The 13,461-nt window shown below is 47.1% G+C and overlaps 1 protein-coding gene across 1 annotated transcript in view; it reads right to left on the reverse strand.

The window, feature by feature from the left end:
* The window catches only part of LOC146798424 (uncharacterized), a 384,935-nt gene that overhangs the window by 2,671 nt on the left and 368,803 nt on the right, over positions 1-13,461 (reverse strand). The window contains exons 13-15 of the mRNA XM_085627745.1: positions 8,007-8,138; positions 2,800-2,931; positions 985-1,116 (exon numbers count right to left, since the gene is read on the reverse strand). Of these exons, the coding sequence (XP_085483871.1) occupies positions 985-1,116; positions 2,800-2,931; positions 8,007-8,138 (396 nt within the window). The remainder of the gene's footprint in view (positions 1-984; positions 1,117-2,799; positions 2,932-8,006; positions 8,139-13,461) is intronic.

A 13,461-nucleotide genomic window follows, 5' to 3' on the forward strand; every position in this document is an offset into this window, starting at 1 on the left:
TTCATAACCTTGACTCTTTGCCAATTTCATAGAGTATGAATTAGTCATTATAACGCTGTGCTTCCCTAAATTATATCAATTTACTATGTCATCAAAAAGGTGGTCATTTGACTCATACATATTATGGTAACATAGGCTATCCTTAAAATGTGAGTTCTCATGAAGTTGCAAGTACCAATGTCACATACTAAATGCTCAAAACCTGTGGAACTTATGGTATACTCAAGTTTTTCAAAATAACTCCAGATTGATGACTAGTTGCAAGTGAAGATTATCTTAATGAAGAAATAAAAAACTCAATGGATTACCCATGATGCTTTTATAAGACCCTAACCTTGAAGCAAAGAAAAAACAAAGGCAGCAGGAGGAGGAACTTCTCAAAGTTTTGGTGAATAAAGGAAACAAACATGCAAACCCTGTGTTATATCTTTGACTTATTCACACAATGCGGTCTTTGAAGCGTTACCAGCCTTACCTACACAGGAAGATGTCTGAAAACATTGATGACATCACTGGACTTTGCAAAGATGATATGGTAAAATAATAAACCACGGCTTGCTTTGTAGCAATAATTGACATTAATAGCCGCAGCCATTACATTATATTTGCGTGAGAAACTACTACAAAGTAAGCATTAAATTGGAAAAATTAGGGGTATCAAATTGCCTGACAGGGAACCATCCTCTTGTAGTAAAACTTCAAGAATAAAAATAGTTGCTTTAGGTGATATTCTAATATGATATTTCATAATTCTAATAGTTGCAGAGATGGATGCCTCCAAGTGTCTCACATTTAAAGGCACAAAAAAATCATTTTAAGCTCATGAATATTTTCTGAATCCCTTTCCTTGAAAATAATACCACTATGAATTGCTGACTAAAAGAGTGGATTTTGGTAATAATGTAATAAACATTTGCAGATCCCTGAATCGGTGATCTTTTTTTAGTATTATGAAAATGGATCAATCCACTAGCAAAGCATTACCTGAATTTGTTGGGCTGGAATATGTAGTATTGCTTTGATTAGTCATGATGGGCGAGAGAGTTGTAGGACTTGCGTTGATGGTACTAGGTGCAGTAGAAATGGTAGTAGCATTCGTCATAGTGTTATCATGACCTGTGTGAAAGAGGAGATTCTTCATGTGTAAATAATACTTATGTAATTTATTTATAAAGAACAGTCAAAATACATACACATTCTGAGATGTAAACTTCTTATCATACACTATGCACATTCTGGAAATACCATTGCTGAAAAATCAGCTTATATGAGGGTAATGGAGCACAATGGGATTACTAGTCTGATGTGAATATGTGGCTATCTAACAAATGATATCTTTCTTGTAGACAGTGTTTAATTGTTAAGTGCAATTGTAATTACTTCCCTGATGTGAATTTCCAAGCAAGGATATCTTTATTGGCGACAGCTTTTTTATCATGGAAGTAAAGTTGATAGCCAGTATTTTATGTGTGAAAGGTCTTTGAATCAACGTTTCTCCTGAGCTTTTTACTGGCTGGGCCTAAAATTGAATCTGGGTAAGGTGACAACTCAGTGGACAAAGTTAACTTTAACTCCAGTTCTTAGAGAGATGACAGTAAGTTGCTGATGACACACAGAGTGGTCCTAATGTTTAGCAAATTATTTGAAGAATATAGAAATTTTGGATATTTTTGCTATTTCTTATATATGGATTGAATATCCACTACAAGAACAGACATAATGGGACCCTACAGAAATGGCTATATCCAGGTTCTCTGAGATAGGAGTTCCAGGTTCATAAACGCCTACTGCATTGTGTGTCAAAAGAGTGTAGATCCTTCATAAACTTGACACTTTGCCAATTTCATAGAGTCTGAATTAGTCATTATGGCTCTGTGCTTCCCTAGAGTATATCAATTTAATATATCATCAAAAAGGGGGTCATTTGACTCACACAAATCATGGTAACATAGGCTTTCCTTAAAATATGAGTTCTTGTGAAGTTGCAAGTACCAATGTCAGAAACTCTATGTTCAAAACCTGTGGATCTTATGGAATACTAAAGTTTTTCAAAATAACCCCAGATTGATGACTAGTTGCAAGTGAAGATTATCTTAATGAAGAAATAAAAAACTCAAGGGATTACCCATGATGCTTTTATAAGACCCTAACCTTGAAGCAAAGAAAAAAAAAGGCAGCAAGAGAAAGGACTTCTCAAAGTTTTGGTAAATAGGGGCAACAAACATGCAAACCCTGCGTTATATCTTCGACTAATTCACACAATGCGGTCTTTGGAGCGCTACCAGGCTTACCTACACAGGAAGATGTGTGAAAACATTGATGACATCACTGGACTTTGCAAAGATGATATGGAAAATTATACACCACAGCTTGCTTTGTAACAATAATTGACATTAAAAGCTGCCACCTTTACATTATATTTGCCCGATAAACTACTACAAAGTAAGCATTACATTGGAAAAATGAGGGGTATCAAATTGCCTGGAAGCGAACCATCCTCTTGTAGTGAAAATTCAAGAATAAAAATAGTTGCTTTAGGTGATATTCTAATATGATATTTCATAATTCTAATAGTTGCAGAGATGGATGCCTCCAAGTGTCTCACATTTAAAGGCACAAAAAAAACATTTTAAGCTCATGAATATTTTCTGAATCCCTTTCCTTGAAAATAATACCACTATGAATTGCTGACTAAAAGAGTGGATTTTGGTAATAATGTAATAAACATTTGCAGATCCTTGAATCGGTGTTCTTTTTTTAGTATTATGAAAATGGATCAATCAGATAGCAAAGCATTACCTGAATTTGTTGGGCTTGAATATGTAGTATTGGTTTGATTAGTCATGATGGGCGAGAGAGTTGTAGGACTTGCTGTGATGGTGGTAGGTGCAGAAGAAATGGTAGTAGCATTCATCATAGTGTTATCAAGACCTGTGTAAAAGAGGAGATTTTTCATGTGTAAATAATACTTATGTAATCTATTTATAAAGAACAGTCAAAATACATTCACATTCTGAGATGTAAACTTCTTATCATACACTATGCACATTCTGGAACTACCATTGTTGAAAAATCAGCTTATATGAGGGTAATGGAGCACAATGGGATTACTATTCTGATGTGGATATGTGGCTATCCAACAAAGGATATCTTTTTTGCAGACAGTGTTTAATTATGTAGTGCATTTGTAATTACTTCCCTGATGTGATATTCCAAGCAAGGATATCTTTATTGGAGATGTTGGACTTGGCCCTTCTGGCAGGTTCACCCCTGAACTTTTTGCTTTTTATTGGTGACTTGGTGTGGTGATTTTTGGTTTCTGCGCACTTTCCCTGTGTCCCAGGGTAAAGTGTGTGCGCGCTCTGAGTGCATGTGGTGAGATAGGCCTGCCCTCCCATAGGAATGCATGGGGAATGTATGTGTCCCTAGTAGTTCCTGATGCGTGGGGTGTGCAGGCCGGAGTTTGGTATGTGCGGACTCGTGTGATTGAATGCTGCGCGATCATGTGTGCGGCGTGCATATACCTAGTGTGGAAGTGCCACTTCTAGAAGTGGGCACTTCTGTGTGCAGTGTGTCTGGCGTATGATTGGCTGGAGCTGGCTGGTGAGCCTGGCTCCAGGAGTCTGGTTGGGTCTGCCCCAGTGGTGAGTGTGAGATTAGCATGCTGATGGCTGGGGAGGAGTGCACCTTGGACCTGAATAGGGCAGGGTTTTTCCCACACAGTGCTGGCTCCGCCCCCTGTGGTGCGACTGACGACCCTAGCCCTGCCAGTGAATAGAGTGAGGGGCTGAGCACATCAAGGGTGCTCCCCAACCAGCTGCGACTGGTTTTCCCCCTCACCCTGAACCCAGAACAAAGGGATTTGGTATATAAAAGAGGGGCTGTGACCCCATGAAAATGTTCTGCTTTGGATCCTGACAGGAGGGAGCTTGCTGCTGGTGGGGCCCAGGAGGGACCGCCATGGGGGTTGCCTCCCTGCTGGAGGGCCCTGTGTGCTGGCCCCTCGGCCCTGCCTTGCCCCCTTGATGCCTCCAGGACTTTGAGGGCGACTTGCTTTATTTCCCTTGCCCCAGGACCTCTGCAACAGCCTGCTAGCGCTCTGGGAGCGCTGTATCGCTATTTTTGCCAGGAAGAAGAGCGTGCATGCTCTGCAGCGCTCAGCTGCCATCCTTGCCCCCAGAGGGAATCCCCAGCGTAGGGATTCCCCCGTAATGGCTGTTCCGTGTGGGAACCTACCCCGCCGCCTGTCGGCTTATGGTAATTAGGCGCGGGTGCCCACCCCGCATTGCGGCCTTAATTTGTGTCTTTGCGGGTGCCCACCCCGCTAAATATGCCACCATCTGCTTTTATTTAAAAGCGGGTGCCCACCCCGCTTATTTCCGCTCATTTCTATGCCTTTTGATGCGCGGGTGCCCACCCCGCGACTTTGCTTGCCTGGGGGTGCGCGGGTGCCCATTCCGCGACTTTGCTCGCCTTTTGGTGCACGGGTGCCCACCCCGCGACTTGATTGCCAGAAGAAAATCACCGCCGCGGCCCCGAGCTGCATTTAAAACTCCTCGCCGAGCCCGCGGCCCGCCTGGTTGTGGGCGGGGCCGCGGGACGGAAGGGGAAGTGCCGCCATTGCCGTGAAAGGAAGTCCCGGTGACCGGTCCCGAGATGGGGGACCGGGCGAAGACGGCGCATCCAGGGACGGGGCTCTCCTGAGGTGAGAGAGCCCCGCCATGACCGCCAGTACAGAGAAGTCCCGGTCCCAGAAGAGGGACCGGGCAAAGAGAGAGCCCCGCCTGCCGTGCCCAGAGAAGTCTGAATAGCCCGGTGAGTGAGGGGGCGAGAGAGAGGCACCATTGCCGGTGCCGACTTCCTGGGCGGCCCCGTTTAGCAGCAGGCCGCCCCAACAAGGGGGCATGTTTATTTTAGAGCCCCAGCTGGCTCCAACCTGGGGGCAAAATAATTTACAGTTCTTCCTTTTTGCCACCATACTCCCAGCTGCCCCGCTACTCAGGGGGCAGCTGCAACGATGGGGCCATAATTGTTTTTAGAGCCCAGAGAGGCTCCAACGCGGGGGCATGTGTGTTCAAAGCGCCAGTGTATCCAATGTGGGGCACAGTTGGTTCCCGAGCCTGCGAGGCTCCAACGTGGGGGACTGATTTGTTTTAGAGCGCTCCTGCGCTCCAACGACGGGTGCACATTGTCCTAGAGCCTAGAAGGCTCCAACGGAGGGCGCATGTATGTCGTTTTACAGAGCCTACGTGGCTCCAACGCTGGGTGCCAGTTCCTCGTGTGGGAACATGATTATTCTAGAGCGCAGAGAGGCTCCAACTTGGGGACATGGTGTGTGTCGAGCCTAGGTGGCTCCAACGTTGTGGATATTGTTTCAGGGGCGATTGAGAGCCCCTGCTTCATTTGCCTTCCCAGCTGCGCAGCACTTAGTGCCAGCTGCAGCGTTTAGGCCCTGTGCTTGTGCCCAGCTGCCCAGCAAGTAGTGGGCAGCTGCTACGTTTAGGTTCTGGCACAACCTGGACTCTAATGCGATTTTGGTGCTAGGAAATGTACGGTGTAGTATGTTTTGCGCACCTTGTGTTCATGCTTATGGGGTTGGTAAATGTACTGTGTATAGTATATTTTGCGCTCCCTGTATTTCATACCTCTAGATAGGATTTCTGCCTAGGAGGTTGTTTTACCTTGTTTAGGTTGATGGTAGGGAGAATGTACTTCCCTGTGTTATGTACGTCCCTAGTGTAGGTATACTTAGGTGGCTAGGTCTAAGGCGTTAGACTTGCGAGAATTGCATAATGTGATTTATGCCCCTGTGATGGATGCAGGATAGGTTTTATACCTGATGCTAGTGTGATGACGCTGAGGTCATTATTGCGCCAGTAGATACTGGTTATGTTCTACATGTACACTTGGTAATTTGTGTTATGTTCTAAGAGTGCTAATTCCTGACAGTGGTCCATGTGGCCCTGTCCCCTGTACATATAATCCCTTGTAAATTCTGCCCGTGCCTGTTGGCACATTGTAGAGTGTGTGTTTTTATCTAATGTGTTGTGTATAATACAAAGGTTATTTTTATAGAATACCTTGTGTGGAGTTTCCTTTGTGGTGGGCCTTGGGTGTTGTTGCTGGGTGCGCGCGCAAACGCTTTACACATCGCCTCAGGGATAAGCCTGTCTGCTCGTGCCAAGCTACCAAGGGGGTGAGCAGGGGTTATCTTTGGCGTGTAACTTCCTTGCCCTGACTAGAGTGGTGGTTTCTGCCTGACTTTGGCGCAAGCCTTAGCCAACCAGAAATCCCATTTCTAACAGGAGACAACTTTTTTATCATGGAAGTAAAGTTGATAGCCATCATTTTATATGTGAAAGGTCTTTGAATAAAACTTTCTCCAGAGCTTTTTACTGGCTGGGCCTAAAATTGAATCTGGGTAAGGTGACAACTCAGTGGACAAAGTTAACTTTAACTCCAGTTCTTAGAGAGATGACAGTAAGTTGCTGATGACACACAGAGTGGTCCTAATGTTTTGCTAATTATTTGAAGAATAAATATTTTTCTTATATTTTTGCTATTTCTTATATATGGATTGAATTCCCACTACAAGAACAGACATAATGGGACCCTACAGAAATGGATATATCCAGGTTCTTTGAGATAGGAGTTCCAGGTTCATAAACGCCTACTGCATTGTGTGTCAAACGAGTGTAGATCCTTCATAACCTTGACACTTTGCCAATTTCATAGATTGTGAATTAGTCATTATAACTCTGTGCTTCCCTAGAGTATATCAATTTTCTATGTCATCAAAAAGGTGGTCATTTGACTCACACATATCATGGTAACATAGGCTATCCTTAAAATGTGAGTTCTCATGAAGTTGCAAGTACCAATGTCATAAACTCAATGTTCAAAACCTGTGGAACTTATGGAATACTCAAGTTTTTCAAAATAACCCTAGATTGATGACTAGTTGTAGGGGTGGGCGGAATTTGCGTAATTGCATTACGCAAATCTCCGCGAAACGGTAAAAAATCTCCGCGAACACGCAGAAATTCCGCGAACACGCGGAATTGCTTGTTCGCGATGCTTTTTTCCTGTTCACAATTGCTGTTTGCGTGCTCGGGGAGAAATATCTCGCGAACACGCATTTTGAGAACGCGAACAAGCAAAAATTTCGCGAAATCGCGGAAAGCAGACTTTTGAGCAATTTCGCGTCCTCCGCGGAACGCGAAATTACGCAAATTCCGCAAATTCCGCGAGCGGAACGGAATTTACCGCCCAGGCCTAACTAGTTGCAAGTGAATATTATCTTACTGAAGAGATAAGAAACTCAATGGATTACCAATCATGCTTTTATCAGACCCTAACCTTGAAGCAAAGAAAAAAAAGGCATCAAGAGGATGGACTTCTCAAAGTTTTGGTAAATAGGGGAACAAACATGCAAACCCTGCGTTATATCTTTGACTTATTCACACAATGCGGTCTTTGAAGCCCTACCAGGCTTACCTACACAGGAAGATGTGTGAAAACATTGATGACATCACTGGACTTTGCAAAGATGATATGGTAAAATTATACACCACAGCTTGCTTTGTAACAATAATTGACATTAAAAGCTGCCACCTTTACATTATATTTGCCCGATAAACTACTACAAAGTAAGCATTACATTGGAAAAATGAGGGGTATCAAATTGCCTGGAAGCGAACCATCCTCTTGTAGTGAAAATTCAAGAATAAAAATAGTTGCTTTAGGTGATATTCTAATATGATATTTCATAAATGTAATAGTTGCAGAGATGAATGCCTCCAAGTGTCTCACATTTAAAGGCACAAAAAAAACATTTTAAGTTCATGAATATTTTCTGAATCCCTTTCCTTGAAAAGGATGCCAATATGAATTGCTGACTAAAAAAGTGGATTTTGGTAATACTGTAATAAACATTTGCGGACCCCTGAATTGGTGTTCTTTTTTTAGTATTATGAAAATGCATCAATCCGATAGCAAAGCAGTACCTGAATTTGTTGGGCTGGAATATGTAGTGTTGGTTTGATTAGTCATCATGGACGAGAGAGTTGTAGGACTTGCTGTGATGGTGCTAGGTGCAGAAGAAATGGCAGTAGCATTCGACATAGTGTTATCATGACCTGTGTGAAAGAGGAGATTCTTCATGTGTAAATATTACTTATGTAATCTATTTATAAAGAACAGTGAAAATACATTCTCATTCTGAGATGTAAACTTCTAATCATACACTCTGCACATTCTGGAGCTACCATTGTTGAAAAATCAGCTTACATGAGGATAATGGAGCCCCATGGGATTACTATACTGATGAGGATATGTGTATATTCAACAAAGGATATCTTTCTTGCAGACAGTGTTTAATTGTTAAGTGCAATTGTAATTACTTCCCTGATGTGAATTTCCAAGCAAGGATATCTTTATTGGAGACAGCTTTTTTATCATAAAGTAAAGTTGATAGCCAGTATTTTATATGTGAAAGGGCTTTTAATCAAATGTGCTCCAGAGCTTTTTACTGGCTGGGCCTATAATTGAATCTGGTTAAGGTGACAACTCATTGGACAAAGTTAACTTTAACTCCAGTTCTTAGAGAGATGACAGTAAGTTGCTGATGACACACAGAGTGGTCCTAATGTTTACCAAATTATTTGAAGTATATAGAAATTTTGGACATTTTTGCTATTTCTTATATATGGATTGAATACCCACTGTTAGAGTCGGGGATCTCTGGTTGGCGCAAGGTTGCCCTTGAGTCAAGCAGGAACCCTCTCCTCCACGTCAGGGCGCAGGATAACCCCTCGCGAATGACCCTTGCTCACCCTCTAGGTGCGTGGCGTGAGCAGCCAAGGCGATTCCTCAGGCGTTGTTGGTTAAGCACTTACAATCATACACACAGTAAATACATCAATCCCCCCAGAAACGGACACTAGACTTGGATATATATAAAAATACGCTTTCTTTATGTAAAAATAAGGTATATATATCTCAGCAGACTTATCACAAGACCAATAACGTTTTCGCTAGGCCGCCAGGTTATACAGCAGGCAAATGTTCTGGGTTCGTAGTTTCAAATGGATACTTTGTAGTCTCTTTACTTGTAGTTCCAGTACTCACAGAGATCGGTTCCTGCGAACGGGGAAATAAGGCGTTGCGGGCCCCGAGCCCGGTACTGGAACTTCTTTCGTGATGTGGAGAGTCAGCACAGGTCGGTGCGACTCTCAGCTTGGGAAGTGTTCTTGGGTCCTCAATCAGCAGGTGTGGGCACGTAGGCAGGCGCGGCCAGCGACCCTTTAGCACGGCGGTGCAGGAGGGTCTCCACAGCGGGGGCGGCGCGGCCTGAGACGTCCGGGGATAGCGAAGCGGGGTCGCAGGGCACGGTCAGTGCAGCTGGATGACCCGGCGTAGATCACAGTCGTCGGACGGCTTCCGGCAGGAGGGGTGATAGCACGTTCAGCGCACTCCAATGGCAGGCGGTGACAGGGATGCAGGCGGCCTGGCCCGGGAACAGAGAGCGGCTCCGGACGGAGCGGGGCTCTCACGGGTTGGAGGCAGGCGAGCTTCTGAGTGTCACGGCCCTAGGAGGGGCGATGAGGGGCGCAGTCTCTTTTCCAGCGGGATGCACACACGGCTCGAATTGGAGGACGAGCAAGAAGCACAGAGAACCCACTGTTCCTGGGGTTCAGTTCAGGGGGCAAGCTCAGATCAAGCCCTTGGAGAATGTTCAAGCACAAAGTAGCAAAGTCTTTTCAGTAAGTCTCTTCCTCTCCTCTCTCAGCAAGGCAAGCAGCAGGCCAGCTCCTCCGGCGTCTTCTTCTCCTTCTAGTCGGGCAGAGGTCCTTTGTGGTAAACAGGATTCTGATTTCTTAGGAGCCAGGCTCCTACTTTTATACCATGATTCTTTTGTTCTTTAGCGCCAGGGGGCCTAGGCCTGGCTCAGTCCAGTTCTGGAGCACTTTGTTATTGTGACTCTGCTCTTTCCTTTCAGCAGCAGGGCAGAGACATCAGCCGCCCCACAGGGGGTGGCGCCGGCTTTGTGGTGGCAGAGCACAGGTCTATTCAAGAGTCAAGGTGTACTCCTCCCACCCATCCAGGTGTAATCTCTCTACCCACCACCTGGCAGCCAACCTGTCTCTGGGGATTCCCCAACCCTGCTCCTTACTGTTGCCAGGCAGAACACATACACACAGCAGAGGCGGACTGAGATGGTCAGGTCAGTAAATACTAACTTTCTAAAAGTAGTATTTACAAACCCAGGATACTAAAATAGACTTGACTACAAGAAGTATTTTATCATCCTGAGTTCAGGCATACTAAACTTGACACTTCTACCATGCTCTCTGAGTCCACTGGGGTCACAGCGTCGGCGTGATCCCGGCAGCCCATTCTGGCCTATGGAGAGCAGGTAGCCTTCAATAGTGAAGAACGGAAATGGCTGTAATTCACTACTAAGACATGCCACACACATCAGGGCCTGTCCTACCTTATGCCTACAATGCACCCTGCCCTTGGGCCTACCAGAGGGGTGGCTAATATGTAGGTAAGGGAAGGTTCAGGGACTGGCAAGTGGGGGCACTTGCGCAGTCAGCGCGACGGTCCGGGACCGCGCACAGGGTCTGCGGTGGCAGACCCTAGACACATTTTTCAAGGCCGCTTCCGTGGGTGGCGCAACCAGCGCTGCAAGCCCACCAGCAGCATTGGCATTCACGAGCCCTGGCACCCTTGGTGCACTTTACTGGGGACTGACAGTGAATCCAATAAACCAATCATGGACATCAATTACAGGTACATTTTACTTAGGGAGCACTTGCACTGCGGCACGGATTAGCCGTGGCGCAGTGCCCTGAGCGGACAACACCAGCAAAACAGTCGAGGCACACCATCAAAAAGTGGAAGGGAAACTCACGCCAAGGTGCCAGGTCTAACACGTGTCCCCTCCAGCTGAAATGTGGGGAGAACTACCCTTGCCCAGGGGGTTCCTCGTCACTAAGGCGGAAATACCTGGACAGACCGTCAGCGTTGGCGTGATCTGTACCAGGACGGTGTTCCACCGTAAAGTCCATACCCTGTAGGGAGATGGACCACCTCAACAGCTTCGGGTTTTCACCCCTCATTTGCATCAACCATCTGAGGGGCCTGTGGTCCGTCTGAACCCGGAAGTGAGACCCAAACAAGTAGGGTCTTAGCTTCTTCAGCGCCCAGACCACAGCAAATGCTTCTCGCTCAATGGCACTCCACCTACTTTCCCGTGGAAGTAACCTCCTACTGATGAAGGCTACGGGTTGGTCCCAGCCCTCCTCAGTCATCTGTGAGAGAACAGCCCCTACACCATGCTCTGAAGCGTCTGTCTGGACTAGGAATTCCCTGGAGAAGTCAGGGGCCAAGAGCACGGGCGCCGTGCACATGGCAGTCTTCAGGGTGTCGAAAGCTTTCTGACAGGTGTCAGTCCAAATCACGTTCCTGGGCTGCTTCTTCGAAGTCAGCTCTGTCAAGGGGGCAACGATCGTTCCATAGCCCTTGACAAACCTCCTGTAGTACCCAGTGAGCCCCAGGAAGGCCCTCACTGCGGTCTGCGTCTTGGGGGGTTCCCAAGCCAGGATGGTCTCAATTTTGGGTTGCAAGGGTGCCACCTTGCCACTCCCCACTTGGTGTCCCAAGTACACCACGGAACCCTGCCCGATCTGGCACTTGCTTGCCTTGATCGTGAGGCCTGCTCGGCGCAGCGCCATCAACACTTCCCAGAGGTGGCGCAGGTGTTCAGGCCAGGTGGCACTGAACACTGCGATGTCATCCAGGTAGGCGGCACTGAACGCATCCAGCCCAACCAGTACCTGGTTGACCAACCTCTGAAAGGTGGCAGGGGCATTCTTCATCCCAAATGGCATGACTCGGAACTGGAAGTGCCCATCTGGTGTAGAGAATGCGGACCTCTCTTTGGCCCCATCGGTCAAGGCGATCTGCCAGTACCCAGACGTTAAATCAAACGTACTGAGGAACCGGGCAGCCCCCAGCCGATCAATGAGCTCATCAGCTCTGGGGATGGGGTGCGCGTCAGTCTTCGTGACTGAATTGAGTCCTCTGTAGTCCACACAGAACCGGAGTTCAGGTGTGGCTCCCGGCGCAGCAGCCTTTGGGACCAAGACCACGGGGCTGGACCAAGGACTGCTGGAGGACTCAACCACCCCTAGCGCAAGCATTTTGGAGACCTCCTCCTTAATGCAAGCTCTGACCCTGTCAGTTACCCTGTAAGCCTTGTGCTTCACGGGTAAGCTGTCTCCTGTGTCCACATCATGGACGCACCAATCTGTGACACCAGGAACCAGGGAGAATCGGTCGGAAAATTGTCCCAGCAAGTGGCGGCAGTCTTCCTGTTGTTCGGGCGTCAGGGTGGGTGAGAGGTTAACTCCATCCACTGACCCATCTTTCTCAGAGGCCACTAAGAGGTCAGGAAGAGGCTCGGTCTCCTCTTCCATTCCATCATCAGTGGCCAGCAGCATGCCCACTTCGGTCCTCTCTAAGTGGGGCTTAAGGCGGTTAACATGTAGGACCCTCAAAGGGTTCCTGGGAGTCTGCATGTCCACCAAGTAGTTGATAGGACTTTTGCGCTCCACAACCTCAAATGGACCTGTCCACTTATCCTGAAGTGCACACGGCTCCACTGGGGCCAAGACCCACACCTTTTGTCCAGGTTGAAGCTCTACCAGAGTGGCATTCCGGTCGTACCACCGCTTCATCTCTTCCTGGCTGGCTTCCAGATTTGCCTCAGCAAGTTGCCTGAAACGCCGAGTCTGGTTTCGGAAGGCCAGCATGTAACTATATACATTCTGGGGAGGTTTCCTGGGAGATTGCTCCCAGCCTTCCTTTACCAAACTCAGAGGTCCTCTTACCGGGTGACCATACAGAAGCTCAAAGGGGCTGAACCCTAGAGACTTCTGCGGCACCTCTCGGTAAGCGAAGAGCAGGCATGGCAAGAGGACGTCCCACTTACGCCTCATTGGACCGTCCAGGCCCATGATCATGCCCTTGAGGGTTCGGTTGAATCTCTCAACCAACCCATTTCCTTGGGGATGGTAAGGAGTGGTGAACTTGTAAGTTACCCCACACTCCTTCCACAGGGATTTCATATATGTGGATATGAAATTGGTCCCCCTGTCGCTCACCACCTCTAGAGGGAATCCCACTCGGGAGAAAATTCCCATCAGTGCCCGTCCCACCACGGGGGCCGTCACTGTCCTCAGAGGGATGGCTTCAGGGTACCGGGTGGCATGGTCCACCAAGACCAGGATGAACCTGTTGCCCAGGGCTGTCTTGGGGTCCAGAGGCCCCACAATATCAATACCCACTCGTTGGAATGGCGTACCGACCACAGGGAAAGGTTGCAGAGGAGCCTTGTGCTTCCCTCCGCTCTTACCACTTGCCTGGCAAGTCTGACAGGTTCTGCAGTAGGAA

The sequence above is a fragment of the Triturus cristatus genome, chromosome 9 (genome assembly GCF_964204655.1).
Source record: "Triturus cristatus chromosome 9, aTriCri1.1, whole genome shotgun sequence".
Taxonomy (NCBI): Eukaryota; Metazoa; Chordata; class Amphibia; order Caudata; family Salamandridae; genus Triturus; species Triturus cristatus.